This window comes from Pseudophryne corroboree, chromosome 1 (assembly GCF_028390025.1).
Source record: "Pseudophryne corroboree isolate aPseCor3 chromosome 1, aPseCor3.hap2, whole genome shotgun sequence".
Classification (NCBI taxonomy): Eukaryota; Metazoa; Chordata; class Amphibia; order Anura; family Myobatrachidae; genus Pseudophryne; species Pseudophryne corroboree.
This window is the reverse complement of record NC_086444.1, coordinates 904978808-904998444: the sequence shown is the minus strand read 5'-3', so window position 1 is coordinate 904998444 and position 19637 is coordinate 904978808. Positions and strand designations below refer to the sequence as shown.

General features: G+C 45.5%; 1 protein-coding gene across 6 annotated transcripts in view; it reads left to right on the top strand.

Moving 5' to 3' along the window:
- BBS7 (Bardet-Biedl syndrome 7) overlaps positions 1-19362 on the top strand; it is a 190452-nt gene extending 171090 nt beyond the window's left edge. For all 6 annotated transcript variants that reach the window (XM_063920256.1, XM_063920253.1, XM_063920254.1 and 3 more), the window contains 3 exons: positions 5175-5278; positions 10444-10567; positions 18777-19362. In XM_063920256.1, coding sequence (XP_063776326.1) covers positions 5175-5278; positions 10444-10567; positions 18777-18910 — 362 coding nt within the window. In that variant the 3' untranslated portion in view covers positions 18911-19362. The remainder of the gene's footprint in view (positions 1-5174; positions 5279-10443; positions 10568-18776) is intronic.
- Positions 19363-19637: the final 275 nt, after the last annotated feature.

Genomic DNA, 19637 nt, shown 5'->3' with positions numbered 1-19637 from the left:
ATTATCACCGCATATGGCGGAAGTATGTTGCATGGTGTGAGGCCGAAAATGCCCCAACGGAGGAATTTCAACTAGGTCGATTTCTGCATTTCCTGCAAGCAGGAGTAAATATGGGCCTAAAACTGGGCTCCATTAAGGTACAGATCTCGGCTCTGTCGATTTTCTTTCAAAAAGAACTAGCTTCAGTACCTGAAGTTCAGACATTTGTTAAAGGAGTGCTGCATATTCAGCCCCCGTTTGTGCCCCCTGTGGCACCTTGGGATCTCAACGTGGTGTTGAGTTTCTTAAAATCACATTGGTTTGAACCACTAAAAACCGTGGATCTGAAATATCTCACGTGGAAGGTGGTTATGTTATTGGCCTTGGCTTCTGCCAGGCGAGTATCAGAATTGGCGGCTTTGTCCTGTAAAAGCCCTTATCTGATTTTCCATATGGATAGGGCAGAATTGAGGACTCGTCCCCAGTTTCTCCCAAAGGTGGTGTCAGCGTTTCACCTGAACCAGCCTATTGTGGTGCCTGCGGCTACTAGGGACTTGGAGGACTCCAAGTTGCTAGACGTTGTCAGGGCACTGAAAATATATGTTTCCAGAACGGCTAGAGTCAGAAAATCTGACTCGCTGTTTATCCTATATGCACCCAACAAGCTGGGTGCTCCTGCTTCTAAGCAGACTATTGCTCGTTGGATTTGTAATACAATTCAGCTTGCACATTCTGTGGCAGGCCTGCCACAGCCAAAATCTGTCAATGCCCATTCCACAAGGAAGGTGGGCTCATCTTGGGCGGCTGCCCGAGGGGTCTCGGCTTTACAACTTTGCCGAGCTGCTACTTGGTCAGGGGCAAACACATTTGCAAAATTCTATAAATTTGATACCCTGGCTGAGGAGGACCTGGAGTTCTCTCATTCGGTGTTGCAGAGTCATCCGCACTCTCCCGCCCGTTTGGGAGCTTTGGTATAATCCCCATGGTCCTTACGGAGTTCCCAGCATCCACTAGGACGTCAGAGAAAATAAGAATTTACTCACCGGTAATTCTATTTCTCGTAGTCCGTAGTGGATGCTGGGCGCCCATCCCAAGTGCGGTTTATCTGCAATACTTGTACATAGTTACTGTTAACTAAATCGGGTTATTGTTGAGCCATCTGTTGAGAGGCTCTGTTGTTTCATACTGTTAACTGGGTTTCATATCACGAGTTGTACGGTGTGATTGGTGTGGCTGGTATGAGTCTTACCCGGGATTCAAAATCCTTCCTTATTGTGTACGCTCGTCCGGGCACAGTATCCTAACTGAGGCTTGGAGGAGGGTCATAGTGGGAGGAGCCAGTGCACACCAGGTAGTCTAAGATCTTTCTAGCGTGCCCAGCCTCCTTCGGAGCCCGCTATTCCCCATGGTCCTTACGGAGTTCCCAGCATCCACTACGGACTACGAGAAATAGAATTACCGGTGAGTAAATTCTTATTATTACCTGATGTAAATCCTTTTCTTCTACTCAATAGGGGGCACAGGGCGCCCACCCTGACGCACCTGGCTTGCAGGGGTTAGTTCCTATTATACCGGTTCTGTGCGCACCTTTCTTCTGTGGGTGTTTCTGAGTGTGTGCCGGTCTTCTTGCTCCTTCTCTTCGCTATATGCTGTGGACTTGCTAACTTAACTGGCTGGCCTGTTGGGTGAGGGTTAAAGTGGAGATGGAGCCCTGTTCTGCTGGTAAAAAATAAGTAACTGTTTGGTGCCCAGCCTCTCCAGGCTATACCCAATGTGGGCCCCGTACCCGACACATGGAGTCAAAGAATAAGAATATAAAGCTTCTTTTCCTCTCTCACTTTCACAGGAGTCTCTTAGCAGGAACCCAGGAATTTAAACTAAAACTGAAACTCAGAAAATGGTGATGCAACATAAATACAAAAGGGGATCATCATGAGAAGGGATATAGGTGAAGGAAGTTTGAGTCCATGAGGCTCATGCACAGTTGGATGTAAATAAACTTTGAAGCTTTTTATCATTGCAAAATGCTTTATTTTGCACAAAGCGGCCATGTAGACATGGCTGAAGTACACCAAGGTTGTGATTATGCCAAATGCATCCTGTGCGTAGTACCAGAAAGATGCTTAGGTCCTTAGTTGGTTGCTGCATGTTGTGCAAATCGCGGCATATCTGTGTTCCATACACAGAGCATTGAAAGGGAATCTGGATTTTTACCGGCATACGGGATGCCGGCTGTCAGTATACTGTCAGTGGCATCCCATCTGTCGGAATCCCGGCAGCAAGTTCCCTCGTGGGCTCGTTGCGCTGGCCACACGTCGGGCACTCGGTTAATGGCATGGACCCATCCAACCAAGTGGGAATACCCTGCGGAGATCGGGATTCCGTCTGGCGGTGTTTCACTGGCTGTCTGTATTCCGGTGTCTGTCTCCTGAACGCCGGGATCCCAACAGCCAGAATTTTAACTGCATCCCCATTGAAAGCCATTGGGTGCGACTGAGCGCTGCCTGCCACGGCAGCAAAAGAAGCATCAAACTAAGTGGACACATCTGTATGTGTCTGTGAGGACGATCACTTGCAGGTGCTTGATCCCTAGTTAACGCTGCAAAGTGATGATGATGACCAGTGTCCGGATCCAGTTTGTTGAATGAATCTTAATCCTCTTTGTTATGCTGATTCTCATTCTCTAATATTCACACAATAATGCGGCTGCAATCTATTTGCCAGTCATATTGTATTGGGAAAGGCTGCTGATTATATTACGTGTTCAAACAATTATCATTGTATGTGCTCTTTACTAGTTTGATAAAATGACAGGTGCAATGCAACTCCTACACTTGCACTGCTGGTTCAAACATAAATTACAGTTTCTATTGTTTACAATGTGAGCAGTTCATAGTATCGTGCTAGAACTAACAGCGCTTAATCATAAGCTGTAGATAAGAAAAATCAATGAAAATGTTACAGGCTGCGGCGTCTCGCTAGTCTGTATGTGACCCTCTGTGCACTGGGTTAAAGCTGATGGCAAAACATACATACCTTCACGGTCTTCCACCGGGGTGGAGGTGAGTGTTGGGTTAGCAGTCAGCGGGTGGGGTCTCCAGAACTATTGCTTTTCCCTCTGGAGTAGGCATCCTGTGATACGTCTTGTCACGGACCTCCCTCTTTAGATGCCAGCCTCCCTAGGGAGCAGATGCTGCCTGGGGAGGGAATGTTCGAGGTATGGCTCTAGAGAACCTAATCCCGCACGCCCCCTCCACATACAGAGGACCACCTCACCACTGCCGTGCTGCCATCTATATTCACCCCTTCTACTGACTTCGATGTCCACGATCCCCTCCCGTTTTCCAATATCTAATGCTGGGGTGGGTAAATGATGTACTGATGGCTCCAACGCATTTCAACACACTGGGAGTCTTCTTCTGGGAGTTGTGTTTAGAAACAGTGTCTCTGTCTGGATTTAAATAGGGCTCTTGTGTGTCACGTGACCGGCTCCTGTTTTTGATGCGATTGGTTCAGTCCTTATCACGTTGATTGTTCCTTCTGTGTCAATCAAATCTCAATTGTCTGCAGGTGTATAGACTTAGAGTCCATGTGTGATCGATTGTTCATCATCGATGGGCCATAGTCAATGATGTCTATTGTCTGGTTGTGGTGAATTGTATACTGAACTCACATAGCGTGTTAATAAAAATTATTATGCTAATCAATGGTATCCTATCTATGGTATCTATTGTTTGTTCATTGGCCAGTCACAAATGCATTAAAATGCTATGTGATTAAATCTATGCTGTTATTTTTATCAGCTAAGTGCACTTACGTATTTATTAAAAAAGCTTGTTTTAATCAGCAGTGCAAGTGTAGGAGTAGCGTTACACCTTGTGCTATCATTTTATCAAATTAGTAAAGAACTTTTCCTTTCATCAATTACTCCACTGTTGTGTATTATATTACAATTATATTTGGCACGTTATTCACAGCTACTAACAGAGTAACCACCTAAAATCACGAAGGGCTGATTATACATCCGACTAGCAAGTAACTCTACAGACCACATGAGAGATTGGGCACAGCACTACCCATCTATTGTATACCCAGGTTTGGTCACCTCAAGAGTGCAGCTGCCCGTCCAATACGACATAACACACTCATTCAAGTGCCAAGCTGGATGTCCCACGTGTTTGCAGGCAGCAAAAATGCTGTTTGTTTGTTTGTTTGTTTGTTTGTTTGTTTGTTTTGGAGTGCGTTTTATGTTTGTGAATAGATGCACCTTGTGTCCAACTCGGCACGAGCCCCCAAATAAGCGACAATTGGGGTGGTAGGTAAAGGGAGAATTCTTTTTACATGACTGTCACAAAACCATTTATTCGTTTCTACAATGACTTTTGCTTGATTTACAGTCTGTCCCATTTTAAAGTTTAAAATGAAAAATCATTGGTATACTTTACCATTTATAAACTGATATAGACTCTTTTTACAAAATCTATTCTTTACAGCTCTTTTCACCTCTGCATTTTAGAAGCCATATATTTCTGCTGCTTAGAAACAGTTTAGTAAAGCATTCTTACCCTTTTCAGGCCGGGTCACTGAACATGGGGATCACTTCAAACCACCGGTTGCACCCAGATATTGCCGGGGCTTTCCCTCTGCTGGCGCTTGGAGATGACATTATCTACAAGCGCCGGGAAAGTAGCTCTCCTATGCAGTGAATGGTACCCGGTTCGAACGACCTCGGTAACCTGTTCACACTGCCCTGTAACCCGGGTAGCTACTGACCCAGGTTATAACCCTGCAATAATCCAGGTTTTTGTAGCATTGTGAGAGGGGTATCAGTCTCCCAGTGTTTTCTGTGTGGTAGGAAAAATGCTGCTTTGATGCTCCAGTGGCTTATTACAGTGTGTGTGACACAATGCAGGGCACTTCCATTCATGTCAATGGGCTGGATCTCGGTATCTTTTTCTTTTATTATCTGCAGGGAAAAAAAACAATAGGCCATGTTCCTTGGAAATGGCTTGTGTGCCAGCAAAAGCACAGATCACAGCCTTTAGTGACAGGAATTAGCAGTATATACAGTATCTTCTGGTTTTTACTGAAGTAAAAATTTTTGTATACAATGTGCCACCAGCTTCATACACTGCTCATGTCTCCAGTCATCTCATTTTATTCTCCCTGTCTTTTCTTTGTGCTTTTTGGAGTAGATATTAGTGAGGAATCCGTCGGCCATACACTGAGAATGATTCATCCAAAGCTGGAGCACCAACTCCTTTTAGCCAAAAAGGTTCAATTGATAGATGCTCTCAAGGTACAGTATAAATATTCATTGTTTGATTATTTTATTACAACATGGTTCTTGCAGTTTGTTGCAAAAAATGTAATTACCTCATCTCTATTTTATTATATTTGCCAATGTTAGTATACAGTATGCAAAAAATAGGGAAGAGTCACAGTTCTTACTTGCTCTCCTGCTTGAGGAAGGAGTAGTGGGGTTGGCACAGAACCCATATCCATACTGGTACCACTAAATCTAGGATGGGAGATTTATTATCCCCTATCCGAAGTATCTTCCAGATAACCTGCCACATAATTTAGTACCCCCTCTAAGCCAAAATCAACTATAGTTTTTCTTCCTAGGGCATCCAGTAGGCAGAATACTCTATGGCAAAGATGTCAGGAACTGCTATTCTCTGGCCCTCGTGAGGAACTGGGTTGCAGCAGCCCAACTACCTTCCCCCTCCACTTCCACTCCTACTCACAGTGCCACAGTGGATGTTCCTAGTGCACTGGTTCCTTTACCTGTCCCTCAGTAGGGAGGACATTCCCCACACTGGTCCACCAAGGATAGGAGCATACTTGTACATCAGCGCTCTGGTCCTTGCAAACAAGTATTGGACCAGTGACATAACCGTTTGCTCCCCGATCTCCACTCTTTCACCATTAAACGAAAATATCTCCTGCAATACCTGGAAGGTGGGGGGCAAGGAGGGCACGACCAAGGTAAGATTTAGTGGCATTCGTTTTATTTAAAAAGAAAAATGCCTCCTACCATTGGAACTTGGAAGGATAGCAGGGGTAGAAATGTACATGAACAAGGGGCCTAATTCAGACCTGATCACAGCAGCAAATTTGTTCTCTAATGAGCAAAACCATGTGCACTGCAGGGGGGGGGGCAGATATAACATGTGCAGAGAGAGTTAGATTTGGGTGGGGTGTGTTCAAACTGAAAACTAAAATTGTAGTGTAAAAATAAAGCAGCCAGTATTTACCCTGCACAGTAACAAAATAACCCACCCAAATCTACCTAGCTCTCTGCACACGTTATATCTGCCCCCCCCCCCCCCCCCTGCAGTGCACATGGTTTTGCCCATTAGAGAACAAATTTGCTGCTGCGATCAGGTCTGAATTAGGCCCAAGGTTCAATCTGGCTTAACTCGGTCCTATAGATCAAAGCTTATTGGATGGTTTAAATGTAAAAGTGTCATTTCTAGGTGGGGATAACAGACCGGACTCTCTTGTTCCACAGCCTGCCCTGCTACATCGGAGTTGCTAGAAATGAGAAGCCATAGAATGCTTGCAGATGTGGAGAGTCTTTGTTTTTTGCCTTGTATCTGTCCACTATTTTGACAGAATTTTTCCAGTCTATTCCATGACTCAAGGCATGTTCCCTGAGATGAACTTGATCGGCAACCTTCCTCGTTGTCTGCTAAGCTTCTTTACCCTTACTCTAAATGATCTATTCATGTGACAACCAGCCGCTTCACCTTCAGCAAAGCTAGCTGTACTGCTGTAACAGATAATCTGCAAAAAAAAAAAAAAAAGGATTTATACCCATGGCACTCTTTTCATATGTGATACACAGGCATCCCCGAGGGTGTGTAGCAAGTCGGCATTAACCGTAAGAAATGACAGTAAGGCACTGATGCACTGATCTGCCTTCTGTATTGCTAGCTGATGCTAGCTGATTTTTAACCTATAAAAACACAGCATCTGCAGAATCTGAAAGACACCCATGCGCCCAACAGTTTAAAGTTACCTCCTTCCATGGGTTCAAAATGACACTGCAAGCTGCTAATTAATGAATACAGGTGATACAGTAATAATGAAAGACTGACTAAAGGGCCCATATATTAGTTGGCTGTCGGTGCAATTCCACGTTCTATACAAGAAATTTACACCCAATACCTAGCATAAGATACCTATAAACAAACAATACTGACTAGCCATTCATCATTGCTGTATTAGTATAACATGTGTGAGTACATACCAATATTGATGCACATGACAATTTGTCACGAATTGATACATAGGGTCAATAATTAAAGAAAGCAAGAGATCTCCAAATCATCATATTGAAAATAATGTATCTGTTTTATCAATCCATAACATTCATGTCTTTATCACCTGTTCCATAATAAATGTCCTACCTGTTGAAATACATACATTACAGGTTTATTCATTTCAGTTAGGCCAGACCCCGAAAAATTCCTGGTACACTCTGTTCCACAAGTAGAGATGGATCTTGATCCAGAGGCACCACCAGGCTAAAGCTTTAGACTGTCCCAGGATGCATTGCGGGGCCGCCTCTATATAATCCCGCCTCTAGGCACTGTGAGCTCAGTTTTAGAGTTGGTGCCTGCATAAGCAGGTCACTTAACAGGGGAGAGGCTGCGCTAGGCATCCCTGAAAAAGCTATTTAGAAGACTTCAAGGGCTGCAGCACTTCATATGTCCGTGTGACATACTGTGCTGCGGCTCCATCACCTCCCCAGCAGCGTCACATACTCCCACTGGCTCTGTTCCCGGGTACTTGCGGTGGAGACGCTCCGGTTCCTAGGCACACCACTGCAGACACTCTCCTGGATCGCGTGACTGCTTCTCAGAGAGGAGGTAAGAGGGTCCCCCAGGCGGGACCCGCCATAAAATCGCGTTCCGGTCGCGGTCTTGTGAGACGGACCGCTACATTGGCGTGGACACTGTGGCCGTACAGGGACCCCACTATATCCACCAGGGCAGGGGAGCACAGTTCGGATAACCTGGTGTGCTGCTAAGAATTATGGTGCTTACAAGCTTAGTACTTCCAGACTTCTGGCTTTTTTGCAACAAGGCCAGGATATAGGACTTCGTCTGTCCTCTCTCAATATTTACATATCTTCCTTGTCGTTGTGATTTCAGAGGAAAATTGCGTCTATTCTTGAAGTTCATACATTCACTCAGGGCGTACTGTGGATTCAGCCTCCCTATGTCCCTCCTGTGGCTCCATGGGATCTGTCTGTTGTCCTGAATGCCCTTCAAGAGTCTCCATTTAAACCTCTTGAGTCAGTGGACCTTAAATGGATCGCAGCCAAGGTCCTGTTTCTGCTGGCTATTGCCTCAGCTAGGAGGGTGTCGGACTTAGGCGCTTTGTCCTGTCGTTCGCCCTTTTTGATATTCCATTGAGACCGGGCAGTTCTGAGAACTCGCCCAGGTTACTTACCTAAAGTGGTGTCATCTTTTCACCTTAACCAAGAGATTGTGGTTCCAGCCTTCATCTCTTCTGACTTGTGCTCCAAAGAGCGGTCTTTGGATGTGGTACAGGCTCTCCGTGTTTATGTGGAGAGGACTTCCTCTATCAGGAGGTCAGATACCCTTTTTGTACTTTTTTGGTTTCCACAAACGTGGCTGGCCTGCGAGTAAGCAAACCTTGGCCAGATGGATTAGAATGGTGATTGCACAAGCTTATGCGCAGGCTGGGCTCCCGGCTCCTGCTGCTATTAAGGCCCATTCTACTCGGTCTGTTGCACTTTCTTGGGCAGCCTGCCGTGGCACGTCCACAGAACAGTTGTGCAAGGCTGCTACGTGGTCCTCAGTGAACACGTTCATTAGGTTCTATGCCTTTTGATACTTCCACCTCCCAGGATGCTTTCTTTTGGATGCCGGGTTCTCATACCCGCTAAGGTGCGTCCCCTCCCTTGAGGAACTGCTTTAGGACATCCCCGATGTATTCCCTGTGGAACACAGTGTTCCACGCAGCAGAAAAGGAGATTTATGGTAGACTAACCATGGTTAAATCTCTTTCTGCGAGGTACACTGGGTTCCACAGGGCGCCCACCCTGACGCACTTAGCTTCTTTGGGTTTGTATGGCATTAGCCGCTGGTCCCTTCTCCTGTCGTGAGAACGTGGTTCTATGTGACTAACACCTGCCATCTCTTTTACCTGCTTCTGCATTGGACTGGTTAACTAAAACGGAGCTCACAGTGCCTGGAGGCAGGGTTATATAGAGGAGGCCCTGCAATGCACCCTGGGACAGTCTAAAGATTTAGCCTGTTTGTGCCTCTGGATCAAGATCCATCTCTACATCTCAATGTATTCCCTGTGGAACCCAGTGTACCTCGCAGAAAGAGATTTAACCAAGGTAAGTCTACCATAAATCTCCTTTTCATTGTTATGCTCTGTGTAAGGAGGGAAATGTCTTATAGGCAAAAGGGAAACTTTCACTTTGTATTTATCAGAGACAGTTCACAAGTCTATTGCAGGACTATATAAAAAGATCATGTTCTGCATAAAGCCCCGTACACACGGGGAGATGTGTGCTGAGCTATCTAGCACAGACCGCTCAGCACACATCTCTCCCCCCACTCAGCACGATGTGTGCTGAGCGAGGAAGGGGGGGGCACTCATTTCACTCAGCTGCCAAATCTAGAGTCAGCGATAGCGACACGCGGGGACGCGCATCGCTATGGGCATACACACTGAGAGATCCGTGCTTCATTTCTAAGCAATCTAGTCAGATTGCTTAGAATTTAAGCACGGATCTCTCCATGTGTACCCCTCTTAAGGGTCCGCATGTTGTTCCTGAGATAAACCTGATTAACAACCTGCCTAGTTGTCTGCTTTCCTCCATTCTCCTCATTCCAAAAGATCTATTCATATTGCAACTGGCGACCTCCCCTTCTGCAAATCTCCTGTGCCTTCCTGCTGTACTGCCATAACACACACACAGTACAGTACTCCCATCTGTTCTTTAGTAAGCAGGACAAACAAATGGAGATTATTAGATGTCAGGGATTTCCTGCCCATCCCAATCAGTATCACATCTGATCAGATTCTGGATGGACCAAGCAGGCTTTCTGGATCAACACCTAAAGCTATTTCATGCCGGTTTCAAAAGAGGTCACATGGTCTGGTGAAATTGTTACGCTGTTCACTTTACAGAAATGCCCCTATTTATTATGAAGGCAAATAGAGCATTATTTGTATGAGATTTCTGAACATGGCTCCGTAATACATTAGTTAGTACTTAGAAACAAATCGTGTTCATTTATTAACTTTTAATGTATGCTGTGTGAAACTTTTATTTGAAAAATTATTATTAAAATTAAAAATAATTGGTAAATCTTCAGAATAACTCCTTGATTGTAAAATCATAGTGAAGTGTTTGAGGCTGTAGTAATAAATGAAGGGTTGTTGATGTTTCTTTCTTTTCTCTGGAAGGAGTTACAAGTTCATGAAGGAAACACAGACTTCCTGATCCCGGAGTATCGCTGTATCCTGGAAGAAGCTGAGAAGCTCCAGGATGAATACAAGAAGCAGCCAGCACACCTTGAAAGGCTTTATGGTGAGGTTTCTTAGTGCTCAATCCCTATGTTTTATAAGAGGGATGTTTTTTTAAAGGGGCAGTCACTTACAAGGCAAAACCATGCCTTGTAAGCGATTGCCCCTTTAAAAAAACAAACGTCCAAGTTCGGCCAATAAACTGCACAGCTGCTGAACTCGGGCGTCATTACATCCGGCCCCATAAGTTTATTTTCCATTACCCTGTGATGTCATTACTAGCATGGTCAGGCTGGAAGAACCAGAAAGCGAGAACAGTCCGGTGAAGGGTACACTGCCTCACTTATGCTTATATTTATTCCCTTGATCTAGGCACAACGCAACATTTTACATAAAGAATAAATGTTTCTAGTACAGATAAACCTGTTTCATGATTTTGACTCCTTAAAGGGTAATAAAGGCACGTTTTCCCATGGTTTTATGTGTAAGACATGCTCCACGGATTTATTGATACTTAATTCCAAACCAAAATTCACCTTCTAAAATTTATGGTAAGACCGAACTTGCTGAGGAAATTGATAGATCAAATAAGAAATACAATTTTCTATTACGTCCTTGAGGATGTTGGGGACACCAAAAGAACCATGGGATATAGACGGATCCGCAGGAGACATGGGCACTTTAAGACTTTCAAAGGGGGCGTGACCTGGCTCCTCCCTCTATATCCCTCCCCAGACTCAGTTTAGAAAATGTGCCCTGCGAGATGGAGGCACTCGGGGGAGCTCTTAGAGTTTCTCTGAAAAGACTTAGAGGTATATGCAATTCCGGACGAATTGCGTCTTTTTTTCGCCCGTTTTTAAATTCGACACAATTCGACCGTCGAATCCCGGCCGACGGGTGCCGGAATTCGACATATTCAATAAAAAACGGATTCAACAGTCCCGCTGTCGAAAAACGGACCAATTGACGGATAAGTGCGTCCTGGATTCGACTTTTCGGACGGCACGAAAATGGTTAAAAAACCCTAAAAAAAATAGCGTGGGGTCCCCCCTCCTAAGCATAACCAGCCTCGGGCTCTTTGAGCCGGTCCTGGTTGTAAAAATACGGGGGGGGGGATTGACAGGGGATCCCCCGTATTTTTAGAACCAGCACCGGGCTCTGCGTCCGGTCCTGGTGTAAAAAATACGGGGGACAAAAAGCGTAGGGGTCCCCCGTTTTTTTAACACCAGCACCGGGCTCCACTAGCTGGAGAGATAATGCCACAGCCGGGGGACACTTTTATACCGGTCCCTGCGGCCGTGGCATTAAATCCCCAACTAGTCACCCCTGGCCGGGGTACCCTGGAGGAGTGGGGACCCCTTAAATCAAGGGGTCCCCCCCTCCAGCCACCCAAGGGCCAGGGGTGAAGCCCGAGGCTGTCCCCCCCATCCAAGGGCTGCGGATGGGGGGCTGATAGCCATGTGTAAAATAAAAGAATTTAGTTAAGTTAAAAAAATATATATTCTTTTAAAAAATATATAAATAATAGTTGTGTCTCCTAATATACAAACCAAGTACCTAATCCCTTCTAATATAAATAGATATGCTATTAGCAATAAAAAAAACACGAAAAAAAAATTTTCATTAGATTCCGCCAGCAAAGTGAGGCGGAATGAAATTGACGAAATTACTGTCGAAAAGCACTGTTGTCGAATTGACATTCTTCAATTGAATATACTTTTGTCGAAAAGCCGCATTTTTACCATTGCAGACATGTCGAATTTGACAACTGTCGAATTTTAAAAAGTCGAATCTGAAAAGTCTGTTTTTTTGTCGAAAAGTACCTTATTGCCGAATATTTTTTTTGTGTCGAAAATGCCCCGTTTTTCGACATTTGCAGCAATTCGACCGCAATTGCCTATACCCCTTAACGTTCGTTTTTTTATTTTGGGGAGATCTGCTGGCTACAGACTCCCTGCTTCGTGGGAAAGAGGGGAGAGCAGTTTAGACCCACTTCTAATGAGTTTCAGGGCTCTGCTGCTGCTGACAGGATGCCTTCAGCTCCTGAGGGGAGATGAACGCCGGGCTCTCCTGGATGCTCGCTCCCACAGCTTGCCGTCCCCCCTCTTCAAGCCAGAAGTCAGAAGACAGGTGAGTATGTGAGGAAAAGACATCTTCTCTTCAACAAAGACGGCATATAGAGGTACCGCGCAACGTGATTTGCTCAGTGCGCGCCAGGCTCCCGGACTGTACACACCGCTGGGTGCAGGGCGCTGGGGATGGGGGGCGCCCTGCGGAGCTAAAATTACCTCATAAATAAGGCTGGCATATCTGTACAGTGCCCTGGCACTGCCCGCAAACCCCCGCCAGGATAAACATGGAAACATAAGCGGGAAGAAGCGCGCCATGTTGGGGGCGGGGCTTCTTCCTCCAAACTCACTCGGCGCCATTTCCTCCTCCATGCAGCAGCGCTGGTCCTTCCTCACAGCAGCAAGTACCAGGGGCTATAAAACGAGGGGGGGGGCAGATTATTTACATACATATTATAGCGCTGCAGCTCTGTGACACTTGAGGGTGTTTTTCAGACCTGTACTTTGGCGCTGGGGTGTGAGCTGGCTCCTTTCCTATTGTTCCCTCACAGGCTTTCTTTTGGGTGCTGTTAGGGAGACTACATGTCTGAGGCAGAATTTTCCTCTCAGGGGGATAATTTATTGGAGACACCAAATGTTTTGGGGGTCCTGTCGGCACCGCCGACTGCTGATTGGTTAACTGCTTTAAATGCTAATGTTACTCTATTAAATCAAAAGTTTACTGAATCCAACTCTCAACTGCAGATTTGGAAGAGATCAGTAGATGACGCTTTATTACGAGGGTCACTAAAACGTGGTGTTGACCAATTAGATGACACAGATACCGACACGGACTCTGATACCAGTGCCAATTATTCTGATTCTAGATTAGATCCTAAATTGGCTAAGAGTATTCAATATATGATTGTGGCTGTCAAAGACATATTACGTATTGACGAGGACCCCTTTACACCAGAAACGAGGGTCCTTATTTACAAAGAAAAGAGACGCTCGGTTTCTTTTCCTCCTTGTTTTGAACTAAATGACCTTTTTGATGGCATTTGGAATACACCTGATAAGAAATTTCTCATTCCTAATAGGATCAAGGTGGCATACCCCTTTCCCGCAGCGGATAGGGATAAGTGGGAAATACCACCCACAGTAGACAAAGCCCTAGCACGCTTGTCAAACAGGTAGCGCTCCCTGCGGCTCAGTCGACGACTCTTAAGGAGCCGGCTGATCGTAAGCAGGAGGCTACTTTAAAAGCTATTTTTACTACCACGGGGACGCAGCTTAGACCGCTTTTTGTGTCAGCGTGGGTTAGTAGCGCCATTGAAAAATGGGCTGAAAGTTCATCTGTGGATTTAGATACTCTGGATAGGGATAGCATCCTAGTGACACTTGGTTATATCAGGGACGCGGCTGCGTACTTGAAAGAGGCTGCAAGAGATGCTGGCCTCCTGGGGGCTAAGGCTAATGCTATGTCAATTGCGGCTAGGCGTGCGCTATGGACTCATCAATGGAATGCTGACGCTGATTCCAAAAAAAATATGGAGTCCCCTCCCTTTAAGGGTGGGGAACTGTTTGGTGACGGCCTTACTGATTTAGTATCAGCAGCCACAGCGGGTAAATCTACTTATTTACCTAATGCTCCTGCGCAACAGAAGAAACCGCACTATCAAATGCAGTCCTTTCAGCCCAATAAATATAGAAAAGGCCGAGGTAACTTCTTCCTCACTACCAGAGGTAGAGGAAGGGGCAAGAGAACTCCTGCCTCCTCGAGTTCACAAGAGCAGAAGTCCTCCCCGGCTTCCTCCAAATCCACCGCATGACGCCGGGTCTATCCTACAGGAGACCGCACCGGTGGGGGCACGTCTAAGGCTTTTCAGTCAGGTTTGGGTTTGCTCGGACCTGGACCCTTGGGTGTTACAAATTGTGACCCAAGGGTACAAACTGGAATTCCAAGACATTCCCCCTCGCCGTTTTTTCAAATCACCCTTACCAGTTTCGCTTCCAGACAGAGTTCTAGTCTGTGGAGCAATACAAAAATTATGTCAAAATCAGGTTGTGATCCCAGTCCCCCGGGCGCAACAAGGGGAAGGGTTTTATTCAAGCCTATTTGTAGTACCGAAGCCGGATGGCTCGGTACGACCAATCCTCAACCTAAAATCTCTAAAAATTTTCCTGAAGAAATTCAAATTCAAGATGGAGTCTCTCCGAGCGGTGATCTCCAGCCTGGAGGAGGGGGAATTCATGGTGTCTTTGGACATAAAGGATGCCTACCTTCATGTTCCCATTTATTCCCCTCATCAGAGTTATCTCCGGTTTGCAATCCAATATACTCATTACCAATTTCAGACGTTGCCGTTTGGCCTGGCCACGGCTCCGAGGATTTTCACAAAAGTCATGGTAGAAATGATGGTTCTCCTCAGAAAGAGGAGTTACGTTTATCCCGTACTTGGACGATCTCCTGATAAAGGCGAGGTCCAAGGAAAAACTGGTACAGGATATTACACTGTCTCTGTCGCTTCTACAACAGCATGGCTGACTCTTGAACCTGCCGAAATCACACTTAACTCCAACAACCCGGTTGGCATTTTTGGGTATGATTCTGGACACGGTCCAGCTGAGAGTGTTCCTCCCTCCGGAGAAAGCACTGGAAATTCAGAGTTTGGTAAAACTCATTCTGAAACCACCAACTGTCTCCATTCATCAATGCATTCGATTGCTGGGGAAGATGGTGGCGGCATACGAGGCCCTCCAATTCGGGAGGTTCCATGCCAGAGTGTTTCAGTGGGACCTGTTGGACAAATGGTCCGGATCCCACCTTCATATGCATCGGAGGATAGTTCTATCCCCCAACACCAGAATCTCACTCCTGTGGTGGCTACACAGCTCTCACCTCTTAGAAGGACGCAGATTCGGGATCCAAGACTGGATCCTAGTGACCACGGATGCAAGTCTCCGGGGTTGGGAAGCAGTCACACAAGGGGTGACCTTCCAAGGAAGATGGTCAAGTCAGGAAACTCTTCTTCACATAAACGTGCTGAAGTTGAGGGCCATTTACAACGGCCTTCTACAAGCGGAGCATCGTCTTCGAAACCGGCCTGTCCTGATCCAATCGGACAATGTGACAGCAGTAGCGTACATAAACCGCCAAGGCGGCACAAAGAGCAGAACAGCAATGGCAGAAGCCACAAGGGTTCTTCGCTGGGCAGAGACTCTGGTAAGCGCTCTGTCTGCAATTTTCCTTCTGGGAGTGGACCTCAGCAGACACGATCTGCATCCAGGAGAGTGGAGCCTCCATCAGGAGGTCTTCTCCCTACTAACAAATCTATGGGGGGTTCCCCACAAAGACATGATGGCGTCCCGCCACAACAAAAAACTACTAAAGTATTGTTCCCGGTCCAGGGACCCTCAGGCGGCGGCAGTGGATGCACTGACGTCACCTTGGGTGTATCCGTCGGTGTACGTTTTCCCTCCGTTTCCTCTCATTCCAAAGGTTCTGAGAATCCTGAGAAAATCACAGATTCCAGCGCTCCTTGTAGTTCCAGACTGGCCAAGGAGAATTTGGTACCCGGATCTTCAGGAGTTGTTAGTCGAAGATCCATGGCCTCTTCCTCTTTGCGAGGATCTGCTGCGGCAGGGGCCGTTCGTCTATCAAGACTTACAGTGGTTACGTTTGACGGCATGGCGGTTGAACGCCAGATTTTAGCCCGTAAGGGTATTCCCGATGAAGTCATCCCCACTCTTATCCTTGCTAGGAAGGGTGTGACGTCGAAACACTATCACCGTGTTTGGAGGAAATATATTTCCTGGTGCGAGTCCAAGGAAGCTCCAGTGGAGAAGTTTGACCTTGGACGTTTTCTCCATTTTCTACAGAATGGAGTGGATGCGGGCCTTAAATTAGGCTCCATAAAAGTGCAGATTTCTGCTTTGTCAATTTTCTTTCAGAAACAATTGGCCTCACTTCCTGAGGTGCAGACCTTTGTAAAAGGGGTCCTGCACATCCAACCTCCTTTTGTGCCACCTGTGGCACCTTGCGATCTTAATGTGGTTTTGACATTCCTAAAATCACATTGGTTTGAACCTTTAAGTAAAGTGGAGTTGAAATTCCTCACTTGGAAGGTTGTCATTTTGTTAGCATTGGCATCCGCAAGGCGGGTGTCTGAATTGGCGGCCTTGTCTCACAAGAGCCCTTATTTGATCTTCCATGAAGATAGGGCAGAATTGAGAACTGAGCAACAATTTCTGCCAAAGGTGGTTTCCTCTTTTCATATTAACCAACCTATTGTGGTGCCAGTGGCTACTGGCACTTTGGCTAAGGAAAAGTCTCTGGATGTCGTCAGAGCTTTGAAAATTTACGTTGCCAGAACGGCTCCAGTTAGAAAAACAGAGTCTCTGTTTGTGCTATATGCGCCCAATAAACTTGGGTATCCTGCTTCCAAGCAGACCATTGCCCGCTGGATATGTCACACTATTCAGCAGGCTTATTCCACGGCAAGTTTGCCATTACCTAAATCGGTAAAAGCCCATTCCACTAGGAAGGTGGGCTCGTCCTGGGCGGCTGCCCGGGGTGTCTCGGCATTACAACTTTGCCGAGCTGCTACTTGGTCGGGGTCAAACACGTTTGCTAAGTTTTACAAGTTTGATACCTTGGCCGATGAAGACCTAAAGTTTGGTCAATCGGTGCTGCAGAGTCATCTGCACTCTCCTGCCCGTTATAGAGCTTTGGTATAATCCCATGGTTCTTTTGGTGTCTCCAACATCCTCAAGGACGTAATAGAAAACAGGATTTTAATACCTACCGGTAAATCCTTTTCTATAAGTCCGTAGAGGATGTTGGGCGCCCGTCCCAGTGCGTACTGTATCTGCAGTTTAGTTCTGGTTACACACAGGTTGTGTTATGGATTCTTCAGCTTGTTGCTGAATTTTGTTCATGTCCGTTGGCATGTATTCAGTTGAATGCCATGTTATTCGGAATGTTTATGGCGTGAGCTGGTATGATGCTCACCTTGTTGTTAATTCCTTTCCTCAAAATGTCCATCTCTCCGGGCACAGTTCCAAACTGAGTCTGGGGAGGGATATAGAGGGAGGAGCCAGGTCACGCCCCCTTTGAAAGTCTTAACGTGCCCATGTCTCCTGCGAATTGTCTATATCCCATGGTACTTTTGGTGTCCCCAACATCCTCTACGGACTTATAGAAAAGGATTTACCGGTAGGTATTAAAATCCTGTTTTAAATAATTGATTTGGGGGGGGGGAAACGGGCAACCTATCGCATCAAATGAAGGTCCCCCTATTTATTTATGCCATGATGAGGCACATCTGGGCATTCGAGCCCCCCTTCCCCCTTCCATCATCTCTGAATTTCTGATTACTTTCTGTAGTAATTGCTGTAATTGTCTGGCGCTGACCTCGTGCAAATAATCCTCAACATACTTTACTTATGTTATTCATGGTGGCAAACACCCATTCTTTGGACTAGTACAATTTTAATATTCCAAACTAATTTTTTATGTAATTATACTAGTATGGGCTACAGATGCGTCCTCATACATCTAGCGTGCGAGATACCTGGCATGAGTGAGCCGTCCGGTCCCGTGTAACTCTGCTAGTGACTCGCGTCTTTATTTTTTTTACTTGTCGAACATGTGTCTTGGTCTGAACGCAATGCAACTAAAATATGACACACAAGGAGACTGTGCAGATTAATATGATATGACACGTGTATATTGTGTGTGACTGAGCCAGTATATGGAGCAGAACTTGGCATGGCAAAAAGTTGCAACTGCTACATTGAAGCACTTAAACAGATTCAGAGACTCTCCCACACAGATAAACAAGTGTTGCATATCAAGTTAAGCCGCACAGTCTTTTGCGGCATCCTAGCTGCATTGCATTTGCAACAACAAAAATATAGATGTAAAAAAGACGCCCAAACCCCAGAGTCTCACGGAATCTGGCGCTGAGAGGGGCTGTTTAGCTCGACTGCAGCAATGCTGGATGAGGCCGCATCTGTATGTGCTGTAATAGGCATCCTCTCTGGCTTTTCACACGCCTCTTCTCTCAGCCATGCATGGAGGATCTGCAGGACATGTTGACAGGACCTTTGTTGTCAGAGGTCTGTTTTATTGTCTAATCAGTAACATAACATTAACATATGTAAGTGAAGTAAATAGCCAGCCTGTGGGGGCACATTTTAACATCTCTTTTTGCTTTGTAGGTATGATCACAGATCTCTTCATTGACAAGTTCAAATTCAAAGGCACAAATGTGAAAACAAAAGTGCCTCTCTTGCTGGAGATTTTGGACAATTACGACCAGAACGCACTGATGACTTTTTTTGATACAGCTTAAAGCCGTTGAGTACTGTGAATGCCGGCAATTATGTACAGTATTTATTTTGCCGGTGGACCGCGTCTCTGTGACATCTCTGTTCTATTAGTTTATTCCTTCCTGGTAGTTAATACTATTTCAACATGGTATTTCTTATGTTAGGAGCTTTGCTTATTGTTTTTTTTACTTCATCTACGGTATGTAATTAAACTTAATTAACAATACAAAGGTTTAGAGTCCAGCTTGGATCGGTGTGTTAGGAGCTTGGAATACAATCGTCAAGGAGTTTCAATAACAACAGAGTCGTGCACAGAGTGATGAATGGATTGTTGGGATCATACCCACCCTATTGTGAAAACAACGCCTATTTTACAAGCTTCACATAGATTTCAGCACAGTTATTATTAGCTCATTGTGCTGCATTTGACTATAACCGATAACCAAAATAAAAAGTGTAGAGCGGTTCTATTTAAGGCCAGTGTATCATTACTTTACAGTTGTCTTTTTGGCTACTGATTGAATTGACCCCTAATAGTCTTAAAATAAAAATCAATTAGGATTGGGTTTGGAATTTAAAGTAGCAGTAGCACTGGAAAAAAATCTGAAACTGGCGCCATGTAGGTGGGATTAAATGAAATGTAGGCTGGGACCAATACAAAAGTAATTGGGGTTAGCAAATGGTAAGCTCTAGCCACAATGATGGCAAGCAATGTCAATGCATAATAATGGGGCTAAGCAACTACAATGG